This window comes from Tetranychus urticae, chromosome 1 (genome assembly GCF_039701765.1).
Source record: "Tetranychus urticae isolate SD_2017Ah chromosome 1, NJAU_TeUrti_SD_1.0, whole genome shotgun sequence".
NCBI classification, from domain to species: Eukaryota; Metazoa; Arthropoda; class Arachnida; order Trombidiformes; family Tetranychidae; genus Tetranychus; species Tetranychus urticae.
This window is the reverse complement of record NC_142958.1, coordinates 9,469,071-9,485,374: the sequence shown is the minus strand read 5'-3', so window position 1 is coordinate 9,485,374 and position 16,304 is coordinate 9,469,071. Positions and strand designations below refer to the sequence as shown.

Sequence of the window (16,304 nt, the reverse complement as noted above, 5' to 3'; positions counted from 1 at the left end):
GAAAGTTATTATTATCAAACGACCCCAAATCAACATTAAACTTCTCTCGGTGTCCATTTGTTTGGCGATATAATCAAATAAACTGTAATGAAATTTAGACCACCTTTCTTTGTTTGAATTGTTAACACAATTATCTGCTAAGATCAAATAAGCTGAACAAAAAAATGTTTCATAAAGTTAAGGTTAAACCATTATTGAAAATGAGCCAAACAATAGAAGCAAATCTTTTTGTAAAATCGAGAACCTTAACCATCAAATTAATGAAATTGTCATTTGTTTAGCTGGTCAACCTAAAACTATTATTTTTCACTTGCTGCTTGGCCAACTATCAAAAGCAATTAGGATCAAAATTATTCAAATGAATGGATCGAGCAAGAATGAAGTAATAAAAAAACAGTATTGAAAATGAACAACAATAAAGTGGTTGTGAGGTGAGTAAAAAATGCTTCAACAGTATTAGTAATTACATGTAAATGGTAATTTATGTTAGTTGCATGTTTTGATTGTCGATGATTGACGGTTTACTTGAGATACAGTTAAAGATACATGAGGGAAGGGAGGAAGACGAAGAAGACGAAGGAAAGAAGGGAGGAGAACGTAAAGGTACGAGTTGATTAGAATCACCAAAAAATTTATTATGACAAGTTAAACTTCCGTTGACTGTTTGCAGAAGGTAAAAAAGGTACAAACTGGTTTCAGTTATGATATGTTATGCTGCTAAGTATTGATTTGTATTGATATGTTCAAATTATGAGAATCAAAATGTTGGTTAAATTGAAGTGATCCAAGTGATTTGGATATTGACTTGTGTTGTGATTCATTAGTTTTCAACATTTCTCTTACTTTTACTATTTCACTTTTTATTTTGTGTCCAATTTATCCATGGATTGAATAACAATGACTAGTTTGGAGTTGATTTGTTGGTTATTTGTCATCTTTATGGTTATCCATGATGTTCCCGTTGTCAACTCGGGACCTGTGAGGGTTAAAATGTATGATCATCGGGCTGAACACGATCCAAAACATCTTTATGGTACCGGTCCTTGGAACTATTATGGCTATGGTTATGGTATTGAATATGCTTATAAGCCTGATGGTACTTTCAACAGGGAAAAGGGTTATGGTTATCTAAAAGCATTTGGCCGAGATTTTTGTAAATACAAGGATACAAGACGTTGTCGTAAATCAAACTCGAAGCAAACTGTGAAAATAATCAACCGAGGTGAACCTTTCTGGGGTCAACCTCCAGCTGAGATAATCAAGGAAAGTGAGCCCAATAATGATAGAAATGTGCTCTTAATGAACCCCGAAATGAAAGTTTGATTGTTATCTTTGAAAATTGTTAGTATTTATGTGCCATACATTAAGTTTATTATTCACAATGTTTATTGTCAAAATAAAATTGAAAAAATTGTTAACTGTGATCAAGCTTCCATGCATTGACTTGACAAATGAACGCGAGAATACAGAGAGGATCAACGTTTTCAACAGAAAATGATTCATTTTTCGAGACAAAAAAATCTTTATTTTAAATAAAAATCAAGTTGCTTTGATGTGTATTTCAGAAGAAGAGGAACAATGAATTACAGCAATGAATATTTCGGTTTGGTTTGAAAAGAGCGCTTTGGCTCAGGTCGACACTTGTTTGCCGAATAATCTGGTAGTTTTTCAAGTCCAAAAGTTTTTTCAATAATTGTCAGGTTTACTTTGAGCTAAAGACATTTTCTTCTTACGTCTTTTTCATGGTGCTCAGTTCAAAACCATATTTATACTAATACTTATTGAAATGGCAGAACAGGATAACAATTTTGATAAAAGTAAGTTTTATTTTAATGATGAATTTAAGACAATTCACACTTTACCTTTCATTTTATTCAGCTACATTCAAAGTGAAACATTTAGATGAATATCATGAAATAGTCATTGATTGGAATGATAAAAGATATGAGTACAAATACCAACAAGTATTTGATCAAGTAAGTAAAGTTTATCATTTGGTCTCTGGACAATAACTCATTATTTATACATTTATAGCTGGAATCAATAACTGGAGTGCCAAATAGATATACAAAATCTCTTAGCCTGGTGCGACCTTACCCTACTACACTACCCGATAGTTTTTGCTGTGTCAATCAGATAGGGTAATGTTACATTTGTGTAATTAATTGAAATTACCTGTCATAAGATTCATACTAATCAATTGCTTTTTATATTTACTCATTTACAATCTTGATTCGGACGTCTCCAGGATCCAAGGTAGGCGAGATATCAGTGAAGCACGCATTCGTGATGGCGAATGTTTTCGTCTCACATTTTGTTTAAGATTTGAATGGGAAAAATACAAACGTATTTTAATGGATTTCAAGCTAGTAGCGGAAGACAGTATTCCTGAAGGAGTCTGCACTTATGATTTCTGTCAACACCAGCACAATGAAGCTTACTTCAAAAGACTAAAAGATATTGTTAATAACGATGAATTGAATGAAAAAGTTACGCCGCTGATCTTACCATTGAGAAGATATCTTTGTCTTGGAGCGGACATCATTTTCAGAAAGTTCAACATTAAACAATATTTTGGAGTGCGATGTGATGAGAAGGAAAGGATACTAGCTACAGTACATCATATAAGATTTGGCCCACGACCACTTTACCTAAGATCTGCAGGTTAAATATCTGTATTTAAAGAATGAACGAATTAACTTAATGTGATTTTCACAATAAACTTTCCGATTTGAATTCCATAATAAATCACAATGAAATTTTCATTACTGGCTTCTTTTCTTAGTTGTTGACTGTTGATCATTTCTAGATCGATTCAGCGTACTTAAAATTTTGAAGATGTTTTCATGTTCATTGTTTAAAATAATTGAAGCTTAATCGTTAATATTTCTTACTATGGACTTATTAAGTCACCATCTCGATTAAAGAATGGACTTACTTAAGAAAGGACTCTGTCAGTAAGTGAATTTCCTAAATGTTTGAAAATTGTTTATTGTCAAAATAAAAGCTTACTTGTTAACTGTAATCAAGCTTGCAGGCATTGACTTAAAAAAATTTTGTTCAAAGAAAAAGCGAATTTTACATTCTATTAATAATATTACTATTGTTATTTCATTAGAAAAAAATGGCTAAAATTTTGATTGTACTGTTGATAGTTTACAGTAGTTAAGGGAGTGATTAATTGATAATCAAATTGATGAGATACATGTATTTTAATTATATATATTTTGCAATTGACTTTAATAAATTAGATGAGTTTCTTCAAATTTTTGAGGAATAATAAACACGAAAAAAATTGTGAAGAAACGCAGAGCTCTGGATACAATAAAGGGTTGGGATTCAGGAGGATTGAAGGTGGACAAAATGAACGCGAGCAATAAAGAGAGGATAAATATCAACCGTTTTTGAACAAAAATGATTCATTTTTCAAGACAAAAAATCTTCTTCTGAATAAAGATCAAGTTGCTTTGATTTGTATTTCAGAAGAAGGTGAGAGATGTTACTGTGCATGTATATATGGATGTTGCGTGTTATCCTTATCTATTTACATTGAGTTGAATATTTACAAAAGGGTCTGTAAGGTCTGTTATTTGGATTATCGAACAGTAAGCGCCGAGTTTTTCTCTTAAATGGTTCATTGGCCGGTTTTTGTGGCATCGATGGCGGTGGAGGTACAGTCGTTATTAACGTTGCTGTTGTGGTTGTTGTTGTTGGTGGTTGTGGAGGTGGCAACGTTGATATTGTTGATGTTGTTACTGGTGTTGTTAAAGTTGTTGTCGTAATTGTTATTGCTGTACTTCCTACTACTATTGGTGTTACAATAGTGGCCAAAGAAGATGAAGTTGGCTTAATCGTTGTAGTTGCTGTTGGAGTAGTTATTGTTGATATAGATGTAGTTGATGTTGTTGTTGTACCCGTAGCTAATGAATCTAAACTATCTAATTTTGTTTTATTTTCAATCGGACTTTCCTCGACTGGAGTCTCTTCGATTCCATCACTTTTCATAATTACATCTTCATCTTCATCATCATAGATATGGCCCATTAACCAGTCTTCACATTCGTCTCGTTGTTCATTGGTGACTTCTTTTTCAACCCAATTTTGATGAAATTGATTAAACTTGGCATGAAGTCTTCTCGAAACTTTTTTATGTGTCTAAAAAGATATAAGAAAAAAAGTAAATGTTATCAGACATTTTGCAATTAAATGAGTGGAAATTATTATTAGACAAGAAAAGTTGATTTGCTTACCTTACGAGCTTTCGTTAATGCATTTCTTTTGCACAGATAACTTTCACTTTGTACAACAAAAACCATTTTATATGAGTTTACATTAAATTTACATTGAGTATCATCGACAACTTGAAGACCACTGTTCAAATCTCCTTTTAATTCATTAGCTCTTTCTTCTTTCTCTTTAGCCTTGTACCTCCACATGCGGATATTTCGGGGTAAAAAAACAGGTTTACGGGATAACCTTTCTTTAAGCTCATCGCTTATTTCATTTTCTACTTCTTTAACATATTTTTCAACATATTCCGACCACTTTTCAACCTCACCGCCATCTTCGCTTTCAACTGAATCTGTTACAATTAACTCAATTGTAACTTTACCTTCACCTTTATAGATAATTATTTTGTAACAGTTTTCTTCTCCAACAAGTTGTTCAGCCTTCTTTTGATACAATGCTTCTGCATTAGCACGTAAATGATGAGATGCACAGGGTCCACCGGTGGCACCATTTTTGCTTTCCTCGACGAACATTTCGGTACACTGAATACATGCTTCATCGCCAACAATATGTTGTAACTGCCTAACTATATTTTGTACAACTTTATCTAAAGTGAAAGCTATGTAGGCATGAATTCCAAACATTTCTCTTAGTTGATCTTCGAATTGATTAAAATCCAAATTACCATCCAAAACTTGTTTCACCATATCAATGAGAGCAGGGAAATACTCCTCTACCTCGTAATCATCTGTGAGGAAAACTGATAAATATTATCATTTCTGAATTATTAAAGAATCAAACAACAATAAAAGCAACACATCAGCAGCATTCAACCTCACTTGTTTCTCTCCCGCGTAAAAGGACTAAAACGTGAAGTTGAAGAGTTGATGAGCTGTGAATTTGTTATCAAAATTATTACTTACTTTTAGGTTTCAATCTGAGAGCTGCAGCAGTTGATTCTTTTCTCAGAGTTTTTTCTTTTTCTTCTTCTGCAATCAAAATCATGGCTCTTTCATGCATTTGAGCCAATCGATCGCATAAAATAAAATGAAGTCGGAAAAATAGATACCAATAGCTATTGACAAAGAATAATGCATAACTATCATCGGGATCGTTATTCAACATAGGATTTACGTTTTTAGCTTGACCACCACTAGAGTTATTACCATTAACACACTGTCCACTCTCGGTAGTCAACGGATTCACTGAGGTAACAATGGTAACATCTCCATCACATTTAGTTTTACAATCTTTAACAGTGGGAAGATTAACTGGTATACAAATGGTACTCGTGTTATCCTTATTGGGTCGATTATCATTAAAAGTGTCAATCTTTTTGTCCATCTCAAAGTCTTCCAATTCATCATCACTTAAATCTCCTCTTTGGGTGGCAAAAAGATCAGGTATAAAATGCTTCAATAGCTGCTTTATTTTTTGCTTATCTTCTTTGTGAATGGAGGTTTGTCTTTTCACGTGGTGGATAATTAGATTACATGCTTCTTCGATCATGGCTTTGTTTTTGTAAGTTAATGTCATATGAGGTCCAGAAGCAATATTCTGACCATTATTATTGTTATTGCCAGTTCCTTCTCCAGCAGCAGCAATGTTTTCCTCATTTTGTTCATGCCTTTCCTCATAAAAAGTCTCAATCTCGTTTAACAAACTTTTGGAACGCAAATATTTGATGTCATTCTGCTTAAATGAAATACCTTGATGATCCAGAGATTTTAGGTAATATTTTTCACTTTGCTCGCGCCAAATCTTGTTAAATTGTTTCTGAGCTTCTTTCCATTCTTCTTCTTTGTTTTTTAATCGCCTCAAAACGAGAGGTACAGCTATATTCGGGTTCTTTTTCAGTCCTTCAATAATTTCAGGAGCTTTATCTCCATAAATCCTTCGAATGGAACGTTGATGAATAATGGCCGAAGTACCACCAAGACAATCGTCTAACTTGAATTTATTTCTTTCATCAGGCGTCATGCGACTTAACCTTTTTTGAACAGCTTCCAATACTCGGATCGTCGACAAATTAGTTTCAATAACAACATCCAACTCAAAACGTTCATCTTCACAACGATAAATAAATTCTTCATATTGAGTTTTCTTAGAAGTAACAAAAGTAGAATCTTCAGACCAAGAGGGAAATGATACCCAAGTATCATTTAAAACTTCTTTACACAATGGTGTTCTACCAGAACACTCGGGTTGAATATAGTTTTTGGGTAATGCTCGATATGATGCACCATATCTTTTGCAGGTAGCGTAATCAATTTCCATACCTGACCCTTCTTGATTCAATCTTTCTCTATCTCTTTCTCTGATACCAACCACTCGCTGCGACAATCCTTCCATAAACATATTATTGTTATTCGTAGAAGACATAGAAAAGTTGGAATAGCTGTTTGCATTGGAAGTACCATCTTTGTAGCCCAGAAAATCTTTGAAATATTTCAATAATTCAGGAAATTTGCCCAAAAACGGTGTGACCAACAAAACGAGCTCATTACGAGATACAATTTCATGATTATAGAGAAACAAGCAACGTAAAAAGTTTTCATACACTTCTTGACTTCTCAGAGCTTTACGGACCTTATCAAAATATGCATATTCATTTAGGCTACCATATTTTCCAGCTTCGGCTAAGCTGACATCTCGTAAGGAGGTCATCTTGGGCTTATTCATAGATTGTACACTCGCCTGCTGTCTCCTTATTTGAATACCCATAGATGTAGTGATATTGGACCCAAGAACAGTTCCACCGGGTCGAGCCAAAGGTTTTTTCACAATAGCACCGTGATCATTAGTAGCTGCACGGTGAGCGGCAGCGAGATTGTCAACATGATGAGCTGCAGAGATGGCTGTAGATATGGCAGAACCAGCTGATGAGTTATGATGCAAGCCAGAACTAACACCTTGGGAGACACCAGGAAAAACAGAGTTACTTGAGCTTACAGCAGCAGCATTGGCATCAGGTAAAAATTGGCCAAACTCTTGAAGAAGATCTTCTTGATTTTGAAAAAGTTTAGCAACTTGTGCATAAACTTGACTTTCATTGAGAGGTTTCGAATCGGGTTTGATTCCTTCTTTTAGACACTTTTGCTCTTTTTGATAGGCATGTAAGATCTCCAAAAATTGTTTGTAAACTTCTGGTTGACCCTGGAAACGATTCTTTATCTTGTTCACGTAATTTATAGCATGATTAAACTCTACAGGTTGAGCACTACTAGAATTGGCATCTCCACCAGTGCCAGGGGCACACGAAGAACTCAGATTAGAACTATTGTTATTACCCCCACCACCACCACCACTTCCTGAGATACCTGGACCAGGACCAGTTCCCATAGACCCTACTATACTTGCAGATGGTGGTACATTAACTGGCATTGATACTGTTCGCGAACTTGGAGCAATAGGTGGAGTAGCCGGAACGTTGGTTAGTTGTGATGCCACAGATGAGTGAGAGAGAGTTGTATTATGAGAATCAGACGAAACAGATCTGGATGAAATAGAGATATTTGGATTGTGTTGATAGTTTGTTGAAGAGGATGGAGAAGAGTAGATGGTTTTATTCATTTGACCAGGTAAATTATTGGTGGTGGTCAAATGAACACCAGGATGGTGTGGAGAAGCTTGGACTGAATTTTGAGAGGGTGTAGAACTGGGAAGATGCAACATTTGAGGGTTAGTGGTGACTGAGTTAGAAGTTGAATTATGAATGATGAGGATGCTGGTGCTGGATGGCATGCTAACATTAACTTGATCATTTGACTGCATTTCAATTTTGTAACCAGGTGGTAGAAAAGTGTTGAAACCGACAATAAGTTCGTTGTGACCCTGAAACAGATGAGATACTCGTTGAATAACTCCAGGAGTATCTATACTTTGTGATTTAAATTCTTTCATTATATCCAGAAAATCATTGTAAACTTGAGGTTGGTTATTGAATTTAAATTTAACTTGATCCAAATAAGATAGAGCATCTTCTACTTTTAACCTTTGAAACTGTTGTTGAGATTGGTGGCTCGTTGCGGAAACAGTGGTTGTCCTATTGCTAGCATCACCACTTACACCAGCAGTAGATGCAGCACCTCCAATTCCAATACTTGTGGCTACAGCACTGGCAACAGCTACCGATTGGGGATTAGCTGATATTGAAGAGCTATTATGATGGGGTTGAGGTGTTGATGAAATATGTACTTGATGTCCATGGGCTGGTGCGGTGTGAACTGTTAAGGTTGTCTTTATTGGCTCTTGAATGATTTCAATGTTGGGTCTCAATGGAGCATTTAGATCAGTTGGGGTAACTGTCAGAGACTGACCTGATGATCTAGCTGGGATAGTTTGTATATGAAGAGCTCCAGGATTACGATTAGGACCAGTAAGCACGGTTGTATGGGAACCAGGATCAGTTAATTGACCCGACAATGGAGCTTGAACTGGCGCTTGTATTGGACCAGGTAATGGTACTTGAAGTAAATTAGGATTTTGTATTGGATTACCAATCCAAGATCCAATAGACGGTCGGTTGGAATTCATATCCCGAACTCGCATTAATTTAATAAATCACTTTTAAATTTAAATAATTTTGAAAAAAACATCAACATCAATTTACTTTGTTGTCTGTAAAATTAAACAAGATGTCTCTCCCAAGATGTCGCCTTAGCGGAAGAATCACACCAGATGGTAGCACATATGAAATATTTGAGTAATCACCATGGTGATGTGATCTTACATCAATAGCTTTTGGCGGTAAACAATTGAAACAACCACTGCATTTAATCATCAATTTATTTTCATTTTGTGATCTGTTTACTTAATTATTTACTGTTTTAAAATCGAATTCAAAATGGGCAATGATGCGCTCGATATGTTACCTTTATACTACAAAATACTTTTCCCAAGTAAACTCTTTGTTAGGTGGTTAAGTTACAGCGAATGTAAGTATTTTGTTAAATGTTAATAATGAGCTAATGATACCTGTTTACTAATGTATTTTATCATTTACAGCTGATGAGACCTATTTCAAGAGACGTGAACTTTCCTTCACTTTGGCCGGAGACATCTATTTGCGATATCAAAGTTTCCCAGATGATACTGAACTGGTCAAAGCCCTTCTGTCCAAACTTCCCGTTAAAATTGATATTGGTGCGGTGTTTAATAAAGAGCCTCGGGATAATCGGAAAACTATGGATGTTTTGATACCACTTGAAAGAGAATTGATTTTTGATATTGATATGGACGATTATGACGACATAAGAACTTGTTGTAAAGGTCCAGAAATTTGCAAAAATTGTTGGAGATTTATAGTCATTGCTGCCAAGATTTTGAATGCTGCTCTAATCGAGGATTTTGGTTTCAAAAATATTCTTTGGGTTTATTCTGGTCGTCGAGGTATTCATGGTTGGATTTGTGACAAGCGAGCTAGAAGATTAACCACTGAAGCAAGATCAGCCATAGTCGATTATTTATCTCTCATTGAAGGTGGTGAATTCAAGAGCAAAAGGGTTACTCTGCCTGCCAACAAAAATCTTCATCCAAGTATTACACGAGCTCTGGATATTATTGAGAAGGAATTTGAAGATTTCATGGTAAAGGATCAAAAAATTTTCGATACAGTTGAAAGTGCTTCAAAAATAGTTGATCTTTGCACAGATCCTGAACTTAAAACAAGTTTAAGAAACAAAGTTTTGAAAACCCCACATCGTACTGGCTTAGAGCGGTGGAAATGCTTGGAAAAAGCGGTTGAACTTCATGTGAAAGAAAGAAATTATACAAGAACTCATGCAAGATATTTCCTTGACGAAATAAAACTTCAATTGTGCTACCCACGACTTGATGTGAATGTAAGTCGAGGAATAAACCATTTACTGAAAGCTCCATTTTGCGTTCACCCTAAAACCCATCGAGTTTGTGTTCCCGTTGACATTGCAAACATAAAAAAATTCGACCCATTCACAGTCCCAACTATCGATCAACTGTTGAGCCAAATAGATGCTCACGACGCATTACAACCTGAAGAAAAGGATAACAAGGAAAGTTATGCAAAAACAGATTTGGCCCAATCAATTGGTTTGTTTCGCAAATTCGTGGTTCTTTGTGAAAAAGAAGCAATCATGCAGCGATCTTCAGAACAAAGATCAACAGAATCTTTAACCTGGTGAAAAGGCAAACTTTTTATAAACTCAAAATATTTCTATAATCGTTGAAATTTTAATAAACAATCGACATTTATTTTACAAACTAACTTAATTTTATTTCCATTATTTGTTTTTTATTTTGCTTACATTTTGTATTTATATCTATTTCCCTGACTGTTTATCTTTTTACCTTCCAGATAGCGCCAATAGCTTCACAAAGGTTTCATCAAACAACTTTACCAGTTTAACATCAACATTTCAAAATAATGAATTAAATTAAATTACGATCAGAGTTGATCATAAATGTCTGACCATCTAAACTCCAAGCAAATTGCTAAATTGAGTGGTAAACATTGAAATAAACAACGGACAGTTTCCACGATAAATGTAATGTTAAATTGCAAATGAAATGAACGAGACAATAAAAATTGTATATTCATTGTCCAATTTATTTAGCAGACATTAAATAAATAATACAAACATGATATTAAATATTAACATTGTGAAAAAGGGATTTTTGATAAAACATTAAATCCAGTTTTTTGTATCATTTTTAATGTTCAATAGGCTGTATCCATTGGACCAGTAAACTATTAAAACTGATTGAAAGATGAACAAACAACTGAAATCAAATGAAATTGAAATGTTGAAAATAGAGGAAAAAGGAACCATTTTTTATATTTATTCACAAGAACGCAAAAAAAAGCTAACCATTAATCGATTTTCACTTATTTTATTTACGCCTTTCTCCTCAGGTCATTTTGGATAACATTTTTTTTACCTTATTTTATACTTGTGTTCACAATCATATAAAATAACAACCTTCTTCTAGTTTGATCAATCATTGAATAATGATTCTTGTTGAACCAAAATCAGGGTTAAACCAGAAACTAAAATGAGAAACAATTTGCTCTGGTCAACGGTTTCTATGCTGGTTAAGGGTTTGTTTACTTAGCCATCAAGGAAAACACAATTCAATAGGTTGAAACCAATTGAAATTACCTTAAATCCAACTCAGACTGGATCATCTTGATCAATCCATTTTACCCAGAATCAACAGAATCTTTAACCTGGTGAAAATGAAAATTCATTTCCCTCTAAACCCAAAATAACTCATCTTGATTGTTGTTAATATTTGTTACTCTCATTGTTATTAACTGTTGTTAACTGGTTAAGCTTTTTAGATGGTTCATTAAGTTAAAAGCTTTTGATTTAAAGACAGCAATCAAATGCAGGACAAACAATGAAAACACAAGAAGAAGAGTCAAAAGTAATAAATTGAGAGATAAATGGATATGATGTTACATAATTTGGGTCCTTTTTTTGGGGTAAAATTGAGTCAACAACAACAGTAATAAGATGATGAGCAAGATACAATGAGACTTACTGTGAACCAGGAATCTCCATCTAAATCTTTAGTCCAAGCATTTGGTGAAAAACAAAACGTCAACCAATTAAATTAAACAACAAATTACGATTGATTGATTTAAAAGACAATATTAGTTGACATTTAAGTTGTCTTGTTTTTAAGTGTCAAAATGGATTGAGAAAAAAAAAGTTCAATAAACAATGAAAAAGGAAACCAAAGAAGGCTAATGGCAATGTCTTTGAGTGTTATCAGATGATTTATATTGATGTCGATTCAATTGTTTTAGTTACCTTAAATACCCTCGAAACTGTAGCCATAATCAAAGCCATTTGAAACAATTATAACCAAATGGTTAACCTAAAAAAAGTCGAATCGCATTTCAATTTTTGTTTGAAAACTGTTCATTTAATTGGAATCATTCTTACAACTGCAACAATCTTATATTTTATATGTAATTAGATTAATTTCAAATGGAAATAATAGTTTACATATTCAATTGAAATTGCCGCAAGGTTTCAAGCTAATTAGTTGTAAAGATGAAGCAATTTATGATATAAAGGTAAAGTGATAAAACAATTTAAATTGTGTGATGGTTCACATCAATCTAGCATTTCATTTTCATGGGAGACTTTGATTGTTGCAACAATTAATTCAAATTGTATTGAACGGGAAAAGGGTCAATCAAATAGGAGATTAATGTTTTAAAAAGGTTACAGTCAAGAATTTAATTTGAAAATTGTTTAACCACTTGAATTGGGTTTAATTGCAATTGGATAATTTTCATTTACCTTTAAGGGTTTGGATGATGCTTTTGTAGTTTTTGTTCAATTCTATAATCAATGTGTAATTAATTCTAGTGAAAACCGTTTCTTTTACCTCATTTTAATTAGCAAAATAATGATCTGATTTGAGATGCATAAATTTACACAAGAATGAAAAGACTGAGTAAAGTTTCCTGCAACAGCTTACAATCAGAATCACCAGATGATAAGAGTTACTCTTTGAATATTAAAAAGTGACTTTGCTTTCATGTCCAAAGTCAATTACAAATAGATTCTGGTTCAACATCTCTTTTTAGGTGTTTATCATTTTACCAGATTAGTAACGTTTAACATCATTTACGATCATTAATTTTGATGAATTTATGATTTGTTCAAGTGAAGCAAATTGCGGCACAAAATTAAGCGAAACCTGGAACCACAGAGAAGCTAAAAATGACACTGAGAAGAAGGAAAAAGATGGCGAAAAAAAGATAAGGTGAAAAAGCAAAGGTTAAAAGAAGAGCATTTATCTTCACTTTATTTATGATTTTTTTTGTTTCTTTTTTGGCCAATCTTGTCAAGCACGATCAGCGTCAAGATGAGCGAGATTAGAGTTGAAAGAACAGAAGAAATGGCGAAAAAAGAAGCGAAAAGAGTCTCATTATACTCTATTAGACTTACCTCAGGCCATTTCCATTAAAAAAGGTGTTCCTTTGCCACCTTTACATTCACAATCATTCGATATCCATTTACATTCAATCTTCAATGAAAACCCAACAAGAATAATAAACAAAATCAAAATAAGATATAAATAAATGCAAATGCAGACCAAATCAGATCAAACATGTTCACCCTCTATGAGCTTACATTGAGTGTTAATCAATGTTCATGAAATTAGGTGCAAATTGAAGAGCAAATATTAAAAATTTTATAAAAAATGGAAAAAATTGTATCAAATTTTAGTATTTGGAAGTCAAGAAAGACTTTTGGGTTTCCCTGATAACTGTTGATAAAGTTGAAGCAATGATCTGTTACAATCGATTGTTGGAGGAATAACAATAATTAATAAATTTGAATGGATTGATGCACTCAATCATGGTCAATAAAGTGATGAATCAAATAGTAATGTTGTAGTAAAAAAAGATGAAAAGAAATGATTAAAAGAATGATGAGATTGAGAGGAAAAAATGTGAAGATGAAGCAAAAAAAAGAGTTTCATTGTTAAGTTGCTTTGTTGTTGGTAGTATTTTTATCATGAAAATGGGAATAGCAATGAGAATGATTATAATAACAATAATATAATAATGGTAATGGGTGAGTCTCTCTGTGTTCATTACTCTATCTGTTAGATAGATGGATGAGTATCATGTTGAGCTGAAAGATTGAGGTTTGATTAAACAGCCACCTTTGACTTGGCACGACTTTAATTCTGTCAGTGTATAATTTATCCATATGTAAAGATATTCAAGTGATACAGGATGATCATGATGAGAAGAGGTTGAAGATGAGAAACAAGTCAAAGATATCCAACTGAGGTTCCAGTGATGTTTAACTGAAAAAAACACATGAAAATCAAGGGAAAATCAAATGTTCAATGTTAATCTTTGATTGACTTTTAACCTTGACAATCCTCTTTTAACAAAATCTCAATAATTCCATTAAATGGACACAAAATTTAATATAAAATCAATAAAAATCATTAATTCCCTAATCACTGTAATCAGATTCAAATATTGGTGCAAAAATTGAACCAAATAAAATGTTAAAGTCAACCGACTCTTAAACGTTCATAACCAAACATCTTCAAGAAAAAGTCAAGATTGAATTATCTTTAATTGTCAATTCACCAAATGTTATGAACTTGATCAAATGCTATCAGATTTAGACCAACAATCGCGAAATAAATCCGAAAGCCTGAAGTCTTTACACAAATCGATCTCGAGATTCAACCCAAAACCAGATTGGTTGAAATGATTTTCATTTTCTTTGACTCAAGTTACATGATTTTTCATCTTGTGTGATTGATGAACCTGTGAGGCTCGTCGACCTCAGTCGACCTGAAACAGCAACTCTCAGTCGATCCAAAGAAGATGCATTTTCTGATTTTCCTTCCATTAAACAATTGGAATCAAATTGAATGGAGGAAAATTTGATTGGTAAAAGATGCAAAATTAACCAGATCCTGGATGAAAGTCGACAAAGCTCACAGCTTTTACTTGGTCAAGTTAATTGTTTTCAATATAATTAGTACAATTACCTCATTGCGTTCATTTAACCTTTAACTAACCACTAAACTTAAACTAATTGCCAGGTTATTAAAGATTAATTTGGCTTTGGTTGAAACATTGAGTGAATCAGGTTGATGATATTAGAGTTACTTTAAATGTTGAACGGACAATGTTTACCCAAAATATGAATTCCAAATGATTATTTTAATTTAATTTTGTAAAACCTCATTCTCTTTACCATTAACGATTATTGATTGTAAAGATTAGGACTAAACTGTTTGCCAATTTGATAATGATATTTACCTTAAAGGTAAGAAAATAAAAAAGGTTATCATTGAATACAAAAGGAACCCAAAGTGAAATTGTGAGTGAATCTTGAATATACATAAAAATCAAATTAATATCGGTTCAAGACACAAATTGAAGGATTAATAGGGTTCCAAATTTGACAAGAATGATGATGATTATGATCAACATGATCATCATCATAATCATCTTTTATTCAACCTTTGCCATAATGAAACATCTTAAGAAGACACCAAGAGTGTTAAGGACCTTAAGGGCATTTTTATACATAAATAATATAAAAATTGACCTCCCATGTTGATAATGTATATTAACGTCAAATCATTTGTATTTAGCTGTTGTTGTTGCCATAATTAACTTTTTTCTCGTCCATCAGTATAACCAACTTAACAATTTGTAATCATTACTGAAGCAATTAACTTGAATAAATTGTAACAAAAATATTAATGAATAAACACAAAACCAGAATCAACAATGAATCCAAGTAAAAGGTTGAATCCAGTAAACCAGATAAAGTGACACAAAAAGGTTATAATTAACTAAACACCATTAAATTGTCAATGTCTTTAAACATACAATTAATGTTTCAAACACAATCAGATCACATCTTAATAATTGAAATACAATGTAAAAATAATTGAAACCCAAATGTCAGGAGTTGCTATTGAGACTAAAGATTGCTATCAAAACCAGAAAATTTTGAGGAAATTGAAGATCGATTTTCTGGTTTTTTCGAGTCACCGATGTCAGAATCTTAAATTTGTACTTTTCAAGTCGATTTCAAGTCGAAGTTCAAAGTCAAGATCGTTCAAGATCACTTGTTTAGTGAATATTGAATGTAAATTGGAAGAAATTTTTGGTTTCCAGAAAAGCCTGAATGTCGTTTGACCAGTTCAAGGAAAATGAAATTTTTTCAATTTCTCAAATTTCCAATCAGTTAATTCCTTCTTTAATCATTTTAACACTGATTGATTGAAGTCACAATTAAAAGTATTGATCGGTAAAAGACAAGACAATTCATGTAACAATGTAAAATGTGTTTTATAACCAGTAAACTTGGAGTTACTTGTAAAAATAAAAGCCAAACAGTAAAAAATGTGTCTACAAGATTAATGATGATGTTGTTGATGGCAAGGAAATACAGCAATTAATTGCAATCCAATTGTAATTAACTTGACTTTTAACCTATTCTTTTTCATCTTCATCATCATCTCATCAATTATCTGTAATGAAAACAAAAGAGACCAAAAAATGAACTTGGAATAGAAAAAAA

At 33.0% G+C, this 16,304-nt stretch overlaps 4 protein-coding genes across 5 annotated transcripts; 3 read left to right on the top strand and 1 right to left on the bottom strand.

Annotated features, from left to right (window-relative positions):
- The first annotated feature begins 633 nt into the window (after nucleotides 1–633).
- On the top strand, nucleotides 634–1,564 carry LOC112539197 (uncharacterized). The gene has a single exon (XM_025161519.2). The coding sequence runs from the start codon at nucleotides 898–900 to the stop codon at nucleotides 1,321–1,323; it is 426 nt and encodes a 141-aa protein (XP_025017287.2). The 5' UTR covers nucleotides 634–897; the 3' UTR covers nucleotides 1,324–1,564.
- Nucleotides 1,565–1,702: 138 nt separating this feature from the next.
- LOC107365437 (uncharacterized) lies at nucleotides 1,703–2,752 on the top strand. Its single transcript, XM_089270145.1, has 3 exons — nucleotides 1,703–1,976; nucleotides 2,035–2,141; nucleotides 2,249–2,752. The coding sequence occupies exons 1-3, from the start codon at nucleotides 1,833–1,835 to the stop codon at nucleotides 2,667–2,669; spliced, it is 672 nt and encodes a 223-aa protein (XP_089126271.1). The 5' UTR covers nucleotides 1,703–1,832; the 3' UTR covers nucleotides 2,670–2,752.
- A 441-nt stretch (nucleotides 2,753–3,193) lies between these two features.
- Nucleotides 3,194–8,854, bottom strand: Sin3A (SIN3 transcription regulator family member A). 2 transcript variants are annotated; one of them, XM_015933115.3, is made up of 3 exons: nucleotides 5,154–8,854; nucleotides 4,251–4,990; nucleotides 3,194–4,155 (listed from the first exon to the last, which is right to left on the bottom strand). In XM_015933115.3, exons 1-3 carry the CDS (start codon nucleotides 8,779–8,781, stop codon nucleotides 3,541–3,543), a joined length of 4,983 nt encoding a protein of 1,660 aa, XP_015788601.2. In that variant the 5' UTR covers nucleotides 8,782–8,854; the 3' UTR covers nucleotides 3,194–3,540. The 2 variants fall into 2 exon arrangements, with proteins under 2 accessions (XP_015788601.2, XP_015788602.2); XM_015933116.3 differs by having other exon boundaries at nucleotides 4,251–4,978.
- Nucleotides 8,855–8,975: 121 nt separating this feature from the next.
- Nucleotides 8,976–10,474, top strand: Prim1 (DNA primase small subunit). The gene is made up of 2 exons (XM_015933249.3): nucleotides 8,976–9,167; nucleotides 9,238–10,474. Exons 1-2 carry the CDS (start codon nucleotides 9,077–9,079, stop codon nucleotides 10,389–10,391), a joined length of 1,245 nt encoding a protein of 414 aa, XP_015788735.1. The 5' UTR covers nucleotides 8,976–9,076; the 3' UTR covers nucleotides 10,392–10,474.
- Nucleotides 10,475–16,304: the final 5,830 nt, after the last annotated feature.

Bases quoted from the DNA above. Each gene is read 5' to 3' on its own strand.
- LOC112539197 (XM_025161519.2), top strand. From the start codon at position 898: ATGACTAGTTTGGAGTTGATTTGTTGGTTATTTGTCATCTTTATGGTT.
- LOC107365437 (XM_089270145.1), top strand. From the start codon at position 1,833: ATGATGAATTTAAGACAATTCACACTTTACCTTTCATTTTATTCAGCT. The intron at 1,977-2,034 runs GTAAGTAAAGTT...ATACATTTATAG, and splicing joins ACCAACAAGTATTTGATCAA to CTGGAATCAATAACTGGAGT. The intron at 2,142-2,248 runs GTAATGTTACAT...GGACGTCTCCAG, and splicing joins TGCTGTGTCAATCAGATAGG to GATCCAAGGTAGGCGAGATA.
- Sin3A (XM_015933115.3), bottom strand. From the start codon at position 8,781: ATGCGAGTTCGGGATATGAATTCCAACCGACCGTCTATTGGATCTTGG. The intron at 4,991-5,153 runs GTAAGTAATAAT...AATATTTATCAG, and splicing joins TCTCAGATTGAAACCTAAAA to TTTTCCTCACAGATGATTAC. The intron at 4,156-4,250 runs GTAAGCAAATCA...ATATCTTTTTAG, and splicing joins CATTAACGAAAGCTCGTAAG to ACACATAAAAAAGTTTCGAG.
- Prim1 (XM_015933249.3), top strand. From the start codon at position 9,077: ATGGGCAATGATGCGCTCGATATGTTACCTTTATACTACAAAATACTT. The intron at 9,168-9,237 runs GTAAGTATTTTG...TATCATTTACAG, and splicing joins GTGGTTAAGTTACAGCGAAT to CTGATGAGACCTATTTCAAG.